The 20,603-nt window shown below is 46.3% G+C and overlaps 1 protein-coding gene across 1 annotated transcript in view; it reads left to right on the forward strand.

Annotated features, from left to right (window-relative positions):
• The window catches only part of MORN5 (MORN repeat containing 5), a 101,941-nt gene that overhangs the window by 70,532 nt on the left and 10,806 nt on the right, over positions 1 to 20,603 (forward strand). Inside the window, exon 4 of the mRNA XM_086919991.1 lies at positions 199 to 330. Coding sequence (XP_086776117.1) covers positions 199 to 330 — 132 coding nt within the window. The remainder of the gene's footprint in view (positions 1 to 198; positions 331 to 20,603) is intronic.

Below are 20,603 nucleotides of genomic sequence, written 5' to 3' on the forward strand. Positions count from 1 at the left end.
GGGATGATTCTAATGTCCAAATAATGGGATATTGTTAGTAAATCAGTATTTATTATCATACAATTTGCTTTCAGTATTTTTCACGTTTATCTCTTTAATAACTGATATATTGAAATGCTGGCTCAATATAAAATACAAATAAATCAAACTTATTTTAATGTAACAGAGCTATTATCCTTTAAAATGTTTCATTTTCAGGTCGTTCCCAGCTTACAGATTTGGATCCTCCCAGAGAAATTCCAAAAGGGTGCTATGATTGCGGGGATGGATTTTATGACCCAGTGAATCGTGTAGTCAATGACTACACAAATCAATTCTTAAGAAATGCAGGTTTGTCTTGATTTGCTTTTCCATCACCAACAATTAATATTTCTTAATACGATTGTGTACTTTAATGTAATGATTACATTCACTATTAATGCAGTTTGTTAGTAATATTCCAAAATATATGTTTGGGCTGATTATAACATCTTTGTGATGAAGCTATTTTATTTGTGGGATATAGAGGTCATTCCTTTTTTTTATTTCTTAATAACAAAACTCCCATTGTCCACCAACGTTTTGTACTCTGATGGGAACCCCTGTGATGGCAGTTACTTTCAACATGATAGCTGGACTGTGGATCTCTAAATAGGAGGGATTACGTCTGTGTGTGTAGCGAAAGTTAAGTCCTAAGCCACTCAGACAGATGGTACTCTGTACGCTAGAGTGTAAACCAGGTAATTTTATTATTCTTGCCAACTGCGTGACAACAGTGTTGCAGGTAGCCAACACTTTTTTATTTGTGATGTGTATCTTTCCTAGTGTCCTTCTAATGAGTGCTTTCTTTGGGTAAGGTGAGCATAATGTTATCCTATGCATTCCAAAAGTTCTAATTGGCATTTTGAGTTTTAGTATTTTTCAAAAATCGTGTACCAATTTTGGTACTTTGCTACCATTTAGGTATACTCAAATTAAGTATAATTATTTTCAATGGGTTTTAAACAGAGGCTTATCCCCTACAGTGTTCCCAACAGTTCCTCTCCTTCTTACTAGGCAATTGATCTACCGGCCTGTGATTTGTGCTTTTGGATTGAATATTTAACTATGCTAGCGCCAAGACGCTCTACGCACACGTGCGCTTTAGAAGTTTGTAAATCAAATCAAACAGTGCAATACAATGGCACTTTAGCAAAGCAGTCAGTACTATGTAACACGGCCTATGCTTAGTGGCCCTTCTCCTTTACTTGAGTTGGATACAAATGCGTCAAAATTGTCTTTTTAAAACAAACAAATCTGTGGTTACATTGCACTCAGTTTAAATCAGTGAGAACTTCATAAACGAGGACATAGAATTGGAAGTCTGATGGACAGCGATGGAGCTTGCCTTTTAGGAAAGCAACCAGAACGCTCTACCTCAGGGACGCGTTCCATTTTAAGTGCCAAAAAAGGCAATCTGTACACCTATGAACTGTGGGACCCCCAGTGACATCTAGCAAGATTCACAGAGGAATGGTGATGCCATTTATGTGAAGACAAAAACACATTCAACGTTGACGACTTTGGTGACATATTTATCAATGCTAATACAACATACAACACTATACAATTGTTTAAAGCCAAGACTACATACAACACCATACAATTTTAGGTCTAACTCGACTTCTAGGTTTTTTCACTTGGTCAGAGTCTCACCATCGAAGGTCTTTACATCAAGGCATTAGTCTCTTTTAGTTGCCAACAACTCACAAGGCTCCATTCCCAAACTGGTACCGTTGGAGAGTTCTCATGTTTGCAAAGCAGAAGAACCCTATCTCCACCATCACTGGAAGATAGGTTTCTTTTTGAAGAGCCACAAAGGGCTTGCACATCAGGAGAAAATACAAAAGCTTTCAGTGAAAATGCAAAATAATCAGATTCCACCATTGGTGGTGTTTGCTCTAATATATTAAAAATCAATTTAGGTCCCACAATTGGCACTTAACCTAGGAACCATAACTTAACTCATCCCCTTCACTGCTGAAGGTTCTTATTGCACAATCAGACAGAAATCTTTGTTCTCCCTAAACTGTAGATTCTACCTTAATCAGGACAAAATTATGACATTCCATTAATCATTAACAAAGCATCTTGAAAGCTGCTCACCATCAGAACCGTCGCAGAAGAAGAAATTTCCATAACCGTTGAAATGCTACAGCGCAAAGCATCAGTGAGGCTGTTTCTTCTTCTGGCTTCAAGCCCACTCAAGCCAACCTTGGAAACATTTTTCACATTGGGTTTGGTCGCAGCCACAAAAAGGAAACAATAAAATGTTATACCCTCTGAATCAAGATCCTCTCTTCATTATCAAGAAGCCCTTCTTAACTTACTAATAGTACTGCAGTATTGATGAAGTTTAAGGCATCCATATTAACTTCAACAGCACAGACAAAGAGAGTTAAGATATACTTTCTGTCTAACTGCATCCATGTTTCTTCATGTGGTTGGCTTTCTTGGGCTGTTATGACCAGAGGCCATTAAGGAAAGTGCTGTGGGGGTGTAACAGACATGTGTGTCCACTTTGTGCGACGTCCCGGCACTTTGATATTGCAGAAGAGGTTTCAGACACTTATGCAGCCCATTCTGTAATACTGGTAGAGCTGGCGTACATACAGCACCAGCGCTGTATTTTTACAACAATCACAAAACTGTGGTTACATTACACCGAGTTAAACTCAGCTGCAATTTCAAAACGAGGACATAAAATTAGAAGTTTGATGGACAGAGATTGATCTTGTCTTTTAGGAAAGCATTCAGAACCCACCGCTTCTGCCAAAGAAAGCAATCTGTACACCTTTGAACTGTAAGACCCCTGTGACACCATGCAGGATCCAGAAAGGAATGGTGATGCCATTGATGTCAAGGAAAAATTCAATGTCAAAACATTGAACGTTGAGGACTATGAAGAGTATCCTAAAAGAGGCGTAGCCGGTGCCTGATTTGAGCCGCTGAGGACCACCAGCACTCATTTTTGGGGACTGGCACTTAATTTCCTGTATCAGCCATTTACCTTGAGCAAGTGATAGAAAAACACACAAAGCAGAAAAATGGAGGACACGAAAAATGGATAAACTGTCACAAAGGGAGAAAGAAGGAGCTTGCAAGAGAGTGCACAAGCAGTCTTCCTTTTATAAACTAAACACTGAATCTAGCTGCCTTCTACAAGTATACTATACACAGTTCTGCATATGGTGGCTTTAGAAGCAGGATGTTAGATTTCGGGGTCTCTAGTTGGCACAGGTAGGTACTTGTGACAAATAGGGACCCTTGCCTCTAGTCAGGGTACAAGGGATACACTCTTTAGATAACCCCTGCTCACCCCCCGTGGTAGCTTGGCACAAGCAGACAGGCTTATCAAAGGCAATGTGTAAAGTATTTGTACTAACACTCACAGTAACACAGTGAAAACACCACAAATGGACTCCACACCAGTTTAGTAAAATAGAGGGATGTACCATGTTACAACGCATACCATTACAACTACCTACTATTACAACGCGACCATTACAACGCATACCATTACAACGCATAGCGCTTTGAGGTGCTGGATAGTGGTAAGTATAATTTACTATTCTAACTCCAGTCCCCGTGGACACTAGGGAAGGTGTTGGATAGTAAATTATACTTATTCCCTATCCTAGAGCGCCCCCAAGCGCAATGCGTTGTAATGGTATGCGTTGTAAAAGTTGCGTTGTAACAGTAGGTAGTTGTAAAAGTTGCGTTGTAACAGGTGTATACCAAAATAGAGTTATTTAATCTAAACCACACAAGACCAAAACTACAAAAATCCAACATACACAGTTCAAGGATATGATTTAAAAAGAGTTCTTAAGGTTGCGTTAAAATAATCGTTTAGCCAAAAGTACCTTTAGATGCAACAAAAGTTCTAAGTGAAAGCTGCAGCATTGAAAAATAAGCGGTGCATCACTCCTGAGACCCTGGGGAGGCGATGCAACAACCCCGCTGGACACAGAGGGCGTGTTGCGGTGACTCCGGTCTGTATGGAGAGGGATGCGATACCTTGTATGAATTCCAGTGCGGAGGTTTCGTAGGAAGTGTCTCGTAAAGATACGATGCGACGATCTTCGGGCCGGCGACAATCTCAGGTGCGGCGGAGATGCGCAGGGCAGCGTCGATCTTCTCCTCTCACGGCCCCTTCGATGCGATGGCTCTGCAACGACTCTCGCAGCGACATGATGCGGTCCGCAAGCAAGCGGTGCAACAATCCCACCCAGCGACGACAGGCTCTGCAACGATACTCACAGCAATGGTAATCTTCCCGCACCGGAGCGATGCGTTCTGCAAACGAAGGATGCGTCAGTTCTTACAGGCGCTGCGATGATCTCAATCTTCGCGGCAGCTGGAATTTCCTCGCACTGATGGGGATGCGCTCCGCAAGCGAGTGATGCATGAAACTTTGCAGATTGTCTTTAGTTTCTTCTTGTCCACCTTCCCAACAATAGGTACAACTTCCAGAGACACCACAACTGGCCCAAGCACTCTAGGAAGGGCAGACCTTTCTCAGCAAAGTTCAGGGGGGAAGCTGGGGGTGAAGTCCTTTTGTTCCTGGGACTTCTTAACAGGGAGCCAGCTCTACTCAGGCCCTTGGTGATCTCTTCAAGCAAGGGGACACAGCGCAAAGCAAAGTCCTTCCCCTCTCCTTGGTAGAAAAGCAACTGCAGTTCAGCCCACAAACACACAGCAGGACAGTCCTTCCTCAGTCTTCCAGCATTCTCCTTGGCAGAGGTTCCTTCTTGATTCCAGGATGATCTAAATTTCAGGGGTCTAGGGTCCTGTACTTATACCCCAAAAAGTCTGTGTTCCCTTTGTGCAGGAGGGCTCTGAGCATGGTCCAAACCAGTTCTGGAGCACTCTGTTTACATGATTCATTCTTTCCTTTCACAGTGCAGAGCAGAAACATCAGACGCCCCACAGGAGGTGGAGCCAGCATTGTTGAGGGAAACACCACCCTGGAGCACTTTGTTGACATGATTCCTTCTCTTCTTTCACAGTGCAGGGCAGAGACATCAGATGCACCATCGGGGGTGGAGCCAGCACTGTGGGGGGCAGGCACAGTCCTATTCAAGTCCCAGGTGCAACTCCTCCCTCCCATCTAGATACAGATCTCTCTATTCACCACTGGGCAAACTCATTCTGTCTCCTGGAATCCCCCAGCCCTGTGACTCACAAACCAGACAGTCAATTCACAAACAGCCAAAGGCACACAGAAAGGTCATACAAGAAAGCAGCCACTTTCTAACAGTGCCGCTTTCAAACACAGGAGCTAAAAACCATCCTTCCTAAAAGATGTGCTTTAAATTCTGAGTTTAGGGATTCCAGACTTCAATTTTCCATCTTGCTCCTATGGGAAGATATGCAGGTAAACATTATGCACAGCATTCACCATTATAGCCTATGAGCAAGATAGCCTTTCAATATTGAATAACGAAAATGGCGGCAATTCATTACCAGAGCATGTCACCTTTCATGCTCTACCTTTCACATACACTGCACCCTGCCCAGGGGGGTACCTTGGGCCTTCCATAGGGGTGACAAATGTGTGCACAAAGGGAAGGGTTAGGCCTGGTCAGTGTGGACACTGGCCAGGTCAGCATGGCAGTTAGCAACCGCACACAGGCACTGTGGTGGCAGGCCTGAGACACCATTTTAGGGCTACTCATGTGGTTTGCACAATCAGTGCTGCAGGCCCACTAGTAGCATTTGAATCACCAGCCCTGGCACACTCAGTGCACTTTACTAGGGACTTCCTGGTAAAACAAATATGCCAATCATGGATGACCAATCACAATAACAATTTACACAGAGAGCATATGCACTTTAGCACTGATCCGCAGTGGTAAAGTGCCAAGAGACATTTGCCAACAACCACGGGTTAGGAAAAATAAAGGAGGAAGAAGCAAAAAGTTTGGGGATAACCCTGCAAAAAGGGCCATTTCCAACACAACCCCCTTCCAGCCTAAAGCCAGGGTAGACCAAACAATACCTCAATGGGATTCCCTTCTTAGGGCGATAGAACACGGAAACTGGCCCAAACAGCAGGACACTATTCCTGTTCTACGCCTTTGTGAACTCAGTTGGATCACTCTATCCATACTCTCAGGGTCCATCAAGCCAATCCATGTGGAACCCTTCTCCTCACCTGTGGACACCATCTGTGCAGAACCTAAACGTGACTTGCTCACAGGTGTCCCAACAGACAGACAGCAAGCCACAGTGGCCACCGACAGTAGTCAGGGATGATACCCAGGCCTTATACCTCCCAGGACTCTCAAACCCCTGTAGAATCAGAGGGTGGGGGGCAGTAGCCCCAGGTGCTTGGCATCCTTTGTCCACTCCCCCTCCTGTCAGGTCAGGTCTGACATCCTGGCACTGACCCATCAGTCCCGGGCCTGTATCCGGCTGCTGGACAAGAGGCGGGGGTGGGGTTTCCCTTACCAGGTCCTCCGCTTCCTTGGGGCTCTGTACCCTCCCACCTGGGGTGGAACTCCTTCTAGAGTAGTCAGGGCACCTGTGGCAGGTGTCCTGCACCATTCGCCCACCAGTTCAAGGGTTCTATCCTGCACCTGGGATTCCAGGTCAGGGGGGACACCCCGGACCTGGCCCTCCAACCTAGCGTCTAAACCCTCCAGGTGAAACGGGGTCAGAGGCGAGGACTCCCTCCCTCTGCACCCCCTTCCAGAGTTCTGCACCCTCCCACTTGGAGTGGTAGCACTAGAAGACAAACTGGTAGGGACACTGTTTACAGATGTCCTTCCCTCCAGGTCGGACAACACCTGAATCTGGCTTCCCAACCCAGGGACCTACCCCTGCAGTTGAAGACTTGCCCGGCGCACCAGGACTTCACTCACAGATGTGCCCACACTGGTAGACAGAACCCACCTGGCCAACACAACGGTGTGGCCCATTCCACCCCCAGGGTGTGACTCCTGCCCATCTTCCAGGAGCAACCCTGTCCACCAGGACAACCAGCCACAGTGACTACTGACAGCTGTCAGTGATGAGAACCAGGCCTCATGCCTGTCAGGCCTCTCTAAACTCTGTGGCGTCAGAAAGTGGGGGGCAGTAGCTCCAGGTGCCTAGCACCTTTCCTCCACTCTCCCTCCGGGCAAGTCCGGTAGGGCATCTGACACTGGTCCGCCAGAGGTAGAGGGCGAGGCTCTCCTCTCCCTACCTCTCCTTCTGGGATCCTGCCCTCTCCTCCTGGGAGAGTCACCCTCAGTACACAACTCTCCTACAAGTTCAGGACCTCTCTCCAGCAACTGGTCTCTCAACTTAGGGCCTAAACCCTCGGGGTGCACCGCGGTCAGAGGCGAGGACTCCCGCTCTCTGCACCCCCTTCCATAGTGCTGCCCCCTCCCTACTGGAGGGATACCCCTGGAAGCCAAACTGGTCAGGACACTGTTTACAGATTTCCTTCCTTCCAGGTCAGGCAGATCCTGAACCTGGTCTCCCAACCCAGGAACCAATACTTGCGGTTGTGCACTTGCCTGGCACGCCAGGACTTCTGGGGACTCACACAGTACCCCTCGAGGGTGACACATGACTCATGTATCTTGTGACAGTGTGCCTGGCACAGATCTCCTGACCCCTGTCCACCTGACTGTGCACGAAGATCCCCCGGGCAACACATCCCCCTCTCACCCCTCACTCTGGACTACTGTACCCTCCCAAATGGAGCAGCACCGCCAGACACCAGAACCACCGGATCTCTGTTTACAGAGGCTCCAGGTTCTCCTGACACTAGGAGATCCTCCTCAAATGACCTAGTACAGCCTAGGTCCCCAACCTGGTGTTCCATTAAGGAACCCTCCAGGCCCTGAGACTAGGTTTCGGGCACCTTGGGACCCACAGTCCCACACTCACTTCTTCTCCACTGAGACTGGGCATGAGGCCCTACACCCCTCCCACTACTCTGGGACTCAACTGGGCTACACTGAACCTCTTCCACCTCACAGGTCTGGAAGATATATGTGCCACTCCTTTTGGGATCACTCCCCAATGCCTCCTCAGACTCTCTGGAATCCACCAAGAGGTCTGCCTCCAACGCAAGCCCCCTGGAATCAGAGGACTCGCACTCCACCGGGTGTTGGCATAGCTCTGGAAAACAGGGACTTAAAATATGCTCTCCAACAAATGAATCACACAGCCCTCCACAGTTGTTAACCAAGCTACCCTTTGCCTCACCCTCCAGTGCCTCACACAAGTACCCCACACCACTCTCCTGAGATTGGCAAGACTGTGTCCTACTGTCTCTGTCACACAACCCACACTCTTCTGGGTGGTCTCCACACTCACATACCAAGGTTTCTTCCATGAGGGAACCCCTCTCCATGCACCTCTCATCTAGAGTCAGTAGAGTATCCTCCCATCACTTTGAATATGATCCCCTGTGTCAGTCCCCCAATCTACTTCAGGGACACTGCACACCACCTGGGGCTACCTCATAAACCTGAACACCCTGGTGTACGTCAACCCCCTCCCTCAAGTAAGGTGCCACATCTCTGGGTGTTTGTACCTCTCTCTCAGCACTGGAAACTACCATCTTGCTGCCACCATCTGAGCTGGACTCCACCTCTAACTCAGCAAAGCTCACCTCTTGAACTACCCATTCTTCTTCAGCTGAGACACTCATGGTCTCAAGCCTCTCGAGCTCCAAATCAAGCTCCCTCATTCTTAATTCATGTGCCAAGGTCAACTTAATTTCTTCCAAAGCATACATCTTCTTGCTCTCCTCTGCCTTGTTCTGGGCCTCTATTTCCATCAGCTTCTTCTCAAGCCTCAGGACTTCTAACTCATGATCTCTAGCCCTTTGGTTTTCCTCCAACTCCTCTGGGGAAAAACTTGTAGCGGAATGGTTGCTGCCAGCCCTGGAGGCTGCTCTGGACACAGACAGATCCTGTGACCTGAAACCATCCCCTTTTGCATCCTCATCCACTTCTGCACCATCTGTCTCCCCAGCCTCTTTGGTCTCCTACCAAGCCCTTAAGGCCTTTTGTAGCTCCCCCTTCTTGGAGTGGCACTTCATGGGACATCCAAAGCTCCTGCAGAACTGCTTGAGTTGACCTACTTATAAATCACCTAACATTTCAATATCAAACTCCAGTTCCGCAACCTCACTTGCTGGTTTACCATTCTGAGACATGATGCGTGGATACTTTCAGGGTTACGATCAAAGATAGAACCAAAATAAAACACAGTATGTGGTTGCGTAGTGGTCTGCACTCAACTAGTGAGAAAGACCAATTACTGTGGGTCAAGTACAAATACAAGTTCAAATCCTCACCGCTGACGAAGCGGAAGGGATTGAGCCAATCATGGGCTAAAGCAGTGCCTCTGTAAAACTCTACTGGCAATATTTACAGACTCACAGAAACTTAAGGTATTTACTTCTCCCACCCGCCTGCTCTCTTTTTAAAAAATGTAACTCCTTTGTTCAAAATGGCTGGGGCCATAAAACTGTAGTAATAAATCCCCCCCTTACCTCTGTTGTCCACGTGGCCCCTCAGCTTAACTCCCCCACACAGAGATAAGAATTCCTCCCAGCTATCCTTGAGCTCTGCTTGCTTAAACAGAAAGTGGAATCTCCTCCCCTGTGCTCAAAGTAATAGCAACAAACAGAGGACTAATATCCCTATCTCCCCTGCCTGCACAGCAACAAACAGAGGACCACAGTCTCGATTTGAACTATTTGTCGGCCATTTTAGACTAGTCTCTATTGGACTATAGTGGTTTAGACTTGTGGGAAGAATGCCGGCCTATGACCATAGTATTATACTTCTACCTATAGTTTGAACATTGTTTAGTGCAGATTGCTACCTCATATATGAAAGAATGTCTGCCTATTATTGCAGTATTACACTCCTAGCCTTATCCTGATCTTTTGTAATGCACAGATCGCTACCTTATATATGACAGAGTGTATGCATATCATTGCAGCATTATACCTATACTGGTATTTTGAACATTTGTAACGCACAGATTACTACCTCATATATTTGGGTTCCTCACGAGTGCCACTATTACCTGTATGTTGAACATTTGTAAATGCACAGATTGCTACCTCATACTTTTGGTTCGACAACCAATGTCACTTTAGATTCTCGAGTTTTGACGCACGTAAATTGTTGTATCTGGATCCTATCTCTATATTCTATCAGTATTCCACTTGCACTTATATTCTGCACTACTCTGCACATTTCCGTAACCTACTCCCGTTCCTACCTCTCTCTCCTGTTATGCACAGATTGCTACCTCATACTTAATATTCACCTTATATAACCTTCCTTATCCTACTTTCTCCCTCCTGTTTGCACAGACTGCTACCTCATACTTAATATACTACTAATGTATCCTGCACTATTGCACAGCTACTCAACCTGCATCAATTTTCCCTCTTCCCTCTAAGGCACCACTACTATCCCATATATCTCTGGTTGCACGCGAGTGTCACCTCTGCCCCCTAGGGCCACTCTTGAGCCATACATCTCTGGTTGATCACTAGTGTCACTTCTGCCCCTTAGGGTCACTTTTGAGCCATGTAACTTGATACGTGTATCTTTACCCTTTCCCAGTATTTTACTTCAATTTGGTACTTTGTAATGCCTTATATATTTGCTCTAATGTGTAATATCGTATGTATTTGCTATACTGTAATATCGTATGTATTTGCTATACTGCACACTCGTATATCCTGGTTATGTTGATTGATCACTAGTGCCACTCCTGCACTCTATAACTTACTGTATGTATATGTCTCTATGCACACTCTTACATGTGGGCTATGCTGATTGATCAGTAGTAATACTCTTGCACTGTGTAACCTACTGTATGTATGTACTTGTTTTCCCGCACATGTGTACCACTATACTACATTCCCCCATTCCCTCCTAAACCATCTTCGCAACATGGATCCTATCGGCAATCACACATATAAAATCAACTACCCACCGTTACTCACCAAAAAAGCCGCTAAACGCTTTAAACACAACTTCCTGAGGTCACACCCTGAAACGCCCTTTGCTGACACCTACTTTTCACCGGTCAATGGATCCCTGAACACTGATATCCTATTCCATACCACACGCAGAGCGCAATGGAGAAAAGCGTTCTTCACCCTACTCACCGTCTCCTCCACCAGGAAATCCGCTCACAGCCTAACTCTCTCCATCACATCATCCCAACTCTTTCCGGGCAGAGCCACCATCACCATTTACAATAACGGGATTATCCTAGCTCAATCCACAGACAGGAACCTGGAAATGCTAGACAACCTGTTCCCCACCTTCAAAGAGCACCTCTCCCATCCGCGGTCCAACAATCATACCCCCTCCAGTCCCACCGACCATGACCTCACAGCCACATACCCCTCAATGAGGGTCACACCTACCACCCCTGATCGCCCATCTCTCACCCACAACCACTCTATCCCAGTTCAGCACCATGCAGTTGTAACACACGCCTCAAACACAGACACAGAGCGCTCCCCCTCATACTCCACTCACACCCCCACCCCTTTTACCAACCCCCAGACCTCCACACATACCATCAACACTCCTCTCACACCTACAGCGGGCATCATTACTCCGCTCACCCCTAACAGCACAGCTCTCACACACAACACTCCTAACCTAGTCCAGCACCAGGACAACACGCACTGCGACAAATCCCCCCCTTCATCCCTCCCCATTCTCAGTCCCCATTACCCTCTAGCCAATCACGCAGAACACACCTCCTCTCTTAATTTAACTCCCCCTCCCCACAACAGGACCATCCCCTATCCCATTTCCCCTCCTACTCTCAGCCCCCATTACCCTTCCTGCTCCCCAACCACGACTTTCAATCTCCCAGCATACACCCTGACCCCCCCGCCTACCACCAATGCCCTCACTCTTACCACCAACCTCCTCCCTACCTCATCCACACCCCTCCCGCCCAAAACATCTCCCCTCCCTAACACCTTCCCGTACACCAACACAACGCATACCTCCTCGTACACCAGCCCACGCTCCCACCTGCACACGAATTCCCTGGTCAACCATTCACCTCCGACTGCCGCCCCCACCTCCACCACCTACCCCACGATGGACATCAACATGGCCACCCTCACTCAGATCAAAGAAGACATACACAACATCAAGGAACTACTCGCCACCCACCCCATGCACCCAGCACCCACCTCCCCTCCCAACTTGTCCCCTTGCCCTCCAGCTGACTCCCCCACTCAACACGCCCCAAACCGGGCGTCAACTACTGCCCATAGGCGCAGCAACTGCCCCCGTCTCCCTCGTCGCCCCTACAACCCCCCCTCACACAACTACACCTCCCCGCCCAACGGGTCCCCCACCCTTCCGACTAACTCTCTCACTCAACTCTCCCCCAACCTGAACTCACTCCCAGCTAGCAATCGCAACAACCGCCCCAGTCGCACCCACAACTCTACTTCTGACCGTGACACTCTCACCCTTCTACGACCCAGCCCCCCAAAATCACATAACCACCCCACACCTCAACATTCCCACGATACACTCAAATCCCCTTAGACCCCCCACACTAAACAGCAGATTCTCCATCCCCAATAACCTCAGAAAAGTCCCTCTCTCGCTAGAACAATCTACCACCCGCATCACACCTCGTCTCAAATGCACCCTCCTCAACTGTAGATCGGCCTCGAAACACTCTGCCGCAATTGCTGATCTACTCTTATTAACCGACCTTGACCTAATCATCCTGACCGAAACATAGCTAACTGAATCCTCGACACCTATAATGGGCATTCTGGTCCCTCCCAACTACCACATTATCAGGCTAGACAGAACAGGCAAATTAGGTGGTGGAATCGCATGCATCTACAGGAATAACCTCTCTGTTCAGAAAGTCAATTCTACTTCCCTACCATCCCCAACAACCTGGGAATACATCTGCCTTGACATTATCAGTGAGGGCAAACCGATATGTTCTTTTCACAGCATCTACCGCCCACCCAGGGACAACTCCAACTCCACCTTTTCCCAACAAATCATGGATATGATCTCAAACAATTCTGGACGGCAGCTCACCCAAATATACCTTGGTGACTTCAACCTCCACTGGAATGATGGCAAGGATGCGGTGGTAAATAGTCTTAAAAACTTCCTCAATGCCCTCAACCTCACCCAAATATGTAACAGCCCGACCCACGAGAAAGGTTCTATCCTCGACCTGGTCATCTCCAAAGAGGAATCCATCCAACTCGACTCCATCCAACCCTGTGACTGGTCAGATCATCATACTGTCACATTCTTCATCAATGAAAAATTTAAAGTTAACCCGGCTCAAGTATCCAAGCCAAAAGTCTGGAAAAGAGACATGAAAAAACTCAACCCAGACTCTCTGCCCCCTAACAGGTGCAATCTCCTTCTGCCACCGACAGGTGATTCGAACGTTCAAACACTGACTGACCAGTATCTCAACGCTATGACCTCCATAATTAATGAGGCTGCACCTTTGCAGCTAAAAAGAACCTCTACTAAAATCTCCAAACCATGGTACGACGGGAGACTCAATGAAGGTAGACGAGACATGCGAATGGCAGAGCGTACCTGGAGATCAGCTCCATCGGCAATGCACCTAAAAGACCTAAAGGAAAAGAGAAACGCCTACTTCAGGAAAATAAAACGCTCAAAATCAGACTTCTTCAGCCTCCAGCTCGACCAAGCAAAAAACCGTCCGAGAAAAATGTTTGAGCTAATCAGATCACAATCCAAGGATCAACCCCAACCACTCATCACTGCGCGTGAGGCGCCTTCCTGTGAAGACTTCGCTGCTTTCTTTTCCCAAAAAACTGACAACATAAAGAGCGATCTCCTTATTGACGCAAGCCTCTACTCCAAACCACAGTGCCTAGCAGCCACTGAACCAAAAAACAATGCCACATGGTCAACCTTTGGCACATACTCAGAAGAAGAAATTGGCAAACTGCTCAGCACCCTGAAACCATCCAATCACCTCACGGACCCCCTTCCTGCTGCAGCAGTAAAAGACTTTACCCCCTTGCTTATCCCTCTCTGGACTAAAATTATCAACAGCTCTCTCCAACAGGGAAGCATACCTGACTCACTAAAAGTTGGTCAGGTCACACCTCTCCTAAAGAAACCTACAGCCGACCCCTCTGATCTCAACAACTACCGTCCCATTACCAACATTCCCACCCTCGCCAAACTGCTGGAAAAATGTGCACAACTACAATTGGCCAAACACATTGAACAATTTGATCTTCTCAACCCGCATCAGTCAGGCTTCCGAGCAGGGCACAGTACAGAAACGGCTATGACTCACATAATTGACGACGCACTTCAAATGCTAGACCGGAACGACACCTGCCTCCTCATCCTCCTTGATCTTTCCTCAGCATTTGATACTGTTAAACATGAGAATCTACTAGAGCTCCTAAACACAAGAATGGGCTTATCTGGAACTGTTCTCAAGTGGTTCACCTCCTTTCTTCACAACAGGTCGCAGAAATTCAAGAGCAACAACAGGATGTCCTCGCCAATACCCGTAACGCTAGGTGTCCCCCAAGGATCCTCGCTATCCCCAACTCTATTCAACCTAGTCATGGAACCGCTCACCACCTTGCTACAAGCATCCAATATACACTTTCACATGTACGCAGATGACACCCAACTCTATCTCAAATTACAGTCCCCCAAGGACATCTTGCTCCTGAACTCAACGATCAGATGCACCCAATCCTGGCTGGCCGATAATCATCTCAAACTCAATGCCCTGAAAACAGAATTCCTTCTGATCTCACCTCCAGCGAAGGCCTCCACCACTCAAATTTGGCTTAAAGACCTAACTGCACTCAATGTCCAACCCACCATCGTGGACTCAGCAAAATCCCTAGGCATAACACTCGACACCAATTTGAGCATGCAGCAACATATCAGCAAGGCAACAAAGGGAGCAAACTTCCAGATCAATACTCTGAGGAAACTTAAACCCTTCCTCCCAGCCAAAGACTTCCAAACCGCAGTACAAGCACTAGTCATCCCTCGAATTGAATACGGCAGCATCGCCCTCTGTGGACTCCCCCTAACTACAACCGCACCCCTAAGAGCTTCTCTAAACGCTGCAGCGAGACTCATCACTGGGTCAAAAAAATAATCCCATATTACCCCGGACTTGAGATCCCTGAACTGGCTGCCATTTGAAGCTAGAATACATCTGAAAATCGCCTGCCTGACACACAAGGCGGTACATCTAAACTCACCCAGATACCTCGCTCAGAAACTGACAATCTCTGGAGGAGCTAGAAATACCAGAGGCTCAAACAATCTTCTGTTGAAACCTCGAAGATTCCGGAAGAAAAAAACATATAAGCGCTCCTTCTCGGGAATGGCGCCCAGGATCTGGAACTCTCTCCCGCCCGAAACAAGACTTATCTCTTCCACCACACTCTTTAAAAATGAAGTAAAAGCTATCCTCATGGCTAAATACACCTGAACTACTATCTGTTAGTACTCTGCACCGATCTATACTACTTGTTTGACCCTTTTGATTTTGTTTGACCCTTTTGATTTTGTATTAACTGCTCTATTACTCACATGTGTGGCCTTGTAGCCACCTATTTGTACTACCTTGTACTCATGTTGAGCTTAGTTGCCACCTACTTGTATTATTTGACCTATTGATTTATCTGTTTAACCATGCCCATGTACTTCTCTGTGTAAAGCGCTCTGATATCTGCAAGGATCTTGTCCGCGCTATATAAAACTTTCAAAATAAAAATAAAAATAAATGTTAGATTTCGGGATCTCTAGTTGTCACAGGTAGGTACTTGTGACAAATAGGGACTCTTTCCTTTAGGCAGGGTAAGGGGGATACACTCTTTAGATAACCCCTGCTCACCCCCCTTGGTAGCTTGGCACGAGCAGACAGGCTTATCAAAGGCAATGTGTAAAGTATTTGTACCAACACTCACAGTAACACAGTGAAAACACCACAAATGGACTCCACACCAGTTTAGAAAAATAGTTAGCCTCTCCTGTTAGAAGAAGCAGCCCCCCTTCTATGCTCAATACCTTTTGGTGGGAAGACAGGTGGGAAAACTCACCCCTCAGGTGCTGGAAGCAAGGTGAAGTACACTTTTCAGTGTCCAACACCATGAAAATCTGGGCTAGGGCTATATCCCACTCCTCCTGGAGGTGGGCATAGAAGAGTGTGTAGACACTCCAAGTAAGGGGCCCACTGGCCACTACCTGTTGCTTTTTATTAAGCACCCGATGTGTTGGCACCCTGCACCCGGCCGTCCTGTGCCACTGGTTGGGTAGTGCTGGGGCGGCTTTGGACATTGCTCAGTGCTTCAACCCACAGAAACTGGCTCCCCTAGCCGCTGCTGCTTACTTGTAAGCAGCCTCTGTTTGATTGCCTGATTCTTCTTTGAGCTGTATTAAGCCCAGACACCGTATTTGCACCCTGCACCCATGCACACCTGTGCCGCTGGTGGTGCACTGTTGATGCTGAACTGAACCTTGCCCAATACCGAACTTAACTTAACTTAACTCCTGAAGACTGGTCTTGGAGGTCGATGTTACATATATGTATGCTGAATGTTTTTCTCCCCCCCCTAGGTTAACATTCCAAAGTCTGAAAACTGCAGTGTCCACTTTTATTTTTGAAAAGTATTTCTATTGCAAAACATATTTACCTAAGATGAAGTTCTGTGGTTCTGAAAAACAAATATAACAAGCATTGTTTTTATAAATTGTCTCAGATCTATTCATTGAGTGTGTGTCTCATTTATTGCCACAGTATTTTACAACAAATGCTTAATGCTGCCCTCTGATAAGCCGAACTGCTCGCCCACACTACCACAAAAGAGAGCATTAGTATTATCTACCTTAGCCTCTGTTAAGCCTCTGGGGATCCACTGGACTCCGCACACTATACCGCTTTTTAGTATCATATGTAGAGAGTCGGCTTACTACACTGTTGTTCCCCAAGCAATGAAGATTTCTCTGACCACCTCCTCATTTAAGTGTGTGCTGCTTGCAGAAATCTGCAAGTCGGACACTATTTCACCACGCACTAATTACACAATTGATAGTTAGCTATGAATAAATTGCATATCCCATGCTATTTGTCCACAGGTTTACAGCATGTAAAATATGGTGAGAATCCTGTTGGCAAATGGAGAGTAATTCAGATGTGTACACCCTGGAACTTTTTGCTGACAGGAGCCAAAATAACCCCATTGGTTACTAGTAGCAAGCAAGACAGACGTACTCTGCCCGGCAAAATCTCCTCCTTCATCATAGTTGGGAAATGAATATAAAGCCAAAGTATAGAATTGAATGCCTTTATGTAGTGTTTTTGTATGTGCCCGTTTTGAATGACATTTGATCCATAGATCCCATGGTTTTCATTTTTGGAAAAATTTATTTTGTTTCATCATTGGTTTCTTTCCTGAATTTTTGAGACCTCAGTTTCTTAAGTGTTGGTGTTGGGGAATTGTATCATATGCACTACATATATTTTCTCGGAGGAAGTGCTTGTGCTAAACTACGAAGGGTGGGAGGTGGGACAGGGATTTCGAAAAGAAACCAGTTAACATTGTAGGTCGGATTGTTTGGGCCTTGAGGAAGCACACTCACCCGTCAACTGTCAGATCAAGTTCATATCAAGAATTAGACATTCCCCCCCCCCCCCCCTAGTTTAAATCTCCAATCCCCTAATCTATTAATAAACATTCTCAGTGATTTATCATACCTAATTCGGCCACATACTCCCAATGCCACAAAGCGCGTGAAATAAGTGTGCAGTATGGGTGTAAATACACCCAAACAAACCCATTTTCAAAGATGGCGAATATCGAAGCAGGCTTTTCACTATCAGAAAACTGATTTCCATGTGAAGAAAATGATAAAAAATAAAGTTAATGCGCATTCATACAGTCAAAATTACAGTAAACAGAGTTTCAGCTGATAGTAAATCCATCAGTTCATGACTGCTCGGCAGATGGAATCTACAAATTTCATAGATTTCTTGCTAAACTGGGAAATTCTTGCAAATGCCCCAAAATTGTAACATTTTGTTTCATCTGGTTTGTGAATAGCTCAGTTCTGAGTATGCCTAATAAAACTGTAGATGTTTTCACACTTTGCAAAGCTCCCAGGTTTCCCAGATCCATACATAACTCATCCATTACAGATATTTTCTTTGAATTCTGGGACTTGTATCCTAGTTTAATAATAATTTGAAGATGACTGCAAATCACAGCCTTTAACAAATCACAACTGAGTTGAAGGAGTTATCCTGGCATGGAACTGAGAAACCCGAGGGATCTGACTTCTCGATTTACTAATATATTTTGAGAATTAGGCCCAGGGTGCAGAGGCAACAGGAGCAGCAGAAGCGGGTCAATGGTGGATCACTCGTCACACACAAATGTCCCTGCAGTGTGGTTCTGCATGGGTGTCCCCCAGCAGTGGGGCAGCTGGACCTAGCATACCCTAAGTTTGCTACCCAGTGCAGGTAAGAGCTTCGGGGGGGGGGGTGGGACTGGCGACTACCGGACGACTTGATTCTGAGGAGTAGGGGGGCGGAAGGGGGGCTCAGGTGTCTGTCACCCGAGAGACAGCTAGTTTGTGCGGGGAGATGGTGGTAGTCGACAGGCACGACTTGCTCAACTTTGCCGCCCCCAAAAACAGTGCTGGCCGGGGTGGACTGCCCCACCCTAGCTACGCCACTGCCCACCAGGGCAGAGACCTGAGTTTATCCCTCTCCTCATTTCTTTTTTAGAGGGGGAGTGGCGATACTGGCCCTGTTTTTAAAAGTAAAGCCGGTCAATGCATTACTTCTCAAAATACTTGCATAGAATTTAAAGCATCAAATTTGGAAGACTAATCAATATTTTAATTACAAGTCAGACTCACATGCACCGGTCTAAATCTGGAACACACTCCTCATTACAATGAGCATTTTATATTAACTAAAGCTATCCTTTAGAAATGATTCAGTAGAAGTTGTAGATGCACTCAGGCAGCCACATTTACATATTCAGGCTATTAACATGTGCCAGTTTATAATTGCTCTGTATCTGACCGCATTAATGAGCTCTGGATATGTATTTGCATTTTTATATTGATTAAATGTGATGTTTCCAGGCCTCCTGCAATGCTGCAGAGGTGACAGGAGGCAAGGGGGACACAGGGACCAGCCTCGACCAACAAGCAGCTGCTCCATAAACGCTGGGCATCTGTGCCTCGATTGTGGGCTGCACAGCCAGGTAGAGTGGCCAACGAGGAGTCAAGTGGCTGTCAGAGATCACTGCTGACAATTGCGAACAATCAGGGCGGGGCCCGCGAGCGCTCTGCACAATGCTCCCAGTTTGCCTGTTTCAGGGGTTAGTTCTGAAGAGGATGCAGCTGTACTCTTTGAAATAGGCCTCCAACTGCACCAATTAGCGGCTTTGCTCTCTCTTCAGTGTGCTGAGCCTCTCAGAAGCACTCTTTAACTCTCTGATGCTTGCTCTGCAAGAGATACATTCAGTGTTTAACTGCCTCTTTGCTGAAACACTTGCTCCTTGTGTTGAAATGAATGGGAAGTGCTGGTAACAGTTGCCTGAATAGCTATTGAAAACGTGTCGTTTGTACAAAAAGCGTTACAATGGCTGGTGTTCCCTTACCAGTCGCTCTCTGAAATCGTATTATTGTTGGGAAAATTAGGTAAACTATAGCTGTGAATGCATCTCTGCTGCTGGGCTGTGTTGCAATTTGTAAACCTGACGTTGCTCTCACTCAAAACCTCCACGGTCTTCCTAAAAAGTTTATAAAGCAACGGAAGAAGGGAAAAGACAGACTAAAAGCAATGTTGGCAAAAGAAAAACACAGACTTGTACCAGAGGGACGTGTAGCCGCAGTGAATATTTGTTTTTGTTTTTTGGAGATGGAGATGTTGAAAATGACCAGCCTCTGAAAGAATTGGGGTTCCCTATTGTCTCATGGGCACGGTCGTCATAACAGCAGCTGTGTCCACATTCTTTATGTCCTTCCCTAATGCCACCGTTTAAGATCTGAACCAGAATATGATTTCTTATTGCGTCATTCAAGCGGTTATGTGTACAGTGTCTTTCCTATATGTATTCCTTTTACATTTGCCCATCCTCGTCATTTAATACCATAGTTTAATGTTGATATTCTGCAGATTATACTGTTACCTTTGTATGTTTGCATTACATCACTATAGCAGCGATTTTCTCCAAGGCTTTGCTCTCAGAAACCGCATCTCTGTTTTATAAGCTGTGGGTAGCAGGAAGCACAACATTTTGGAAGCATAATAAGTACATTACTCATATGAATGAAATATATTTGTTCACAATTGGGTGCCCCGTGTATTGTGCTCTGAGCATTTTATCTTCCGAGAAGGGCACATAAAAAGAACACATTTGAGCAGCAACCCATTGCTGTTTTACAAAAAAGAGAAAAAATACTTCGCCATTGGGCTGTAGATACCTTCCAGGAGGGTGATAAATGTTGCATTTTAGGCCAATCTACTTTTTGGTTAGACACAGCCTTGTTACAAAT

The sequence above is a fragment of the Lissotriton vulgaris genome, chromosome 5 (assembly GCF_964263255.1).
Source record: "Lissotriton vulgaris chromosome 5, aLisVul1.2, whole genome shotgun sequence".
Lineage (NCBI taxonomy): Eukaryota > Metazoa > Chordata > Amphibia > Caudata > Salamandridae > Lissotriton > Lissotriton vulgaris.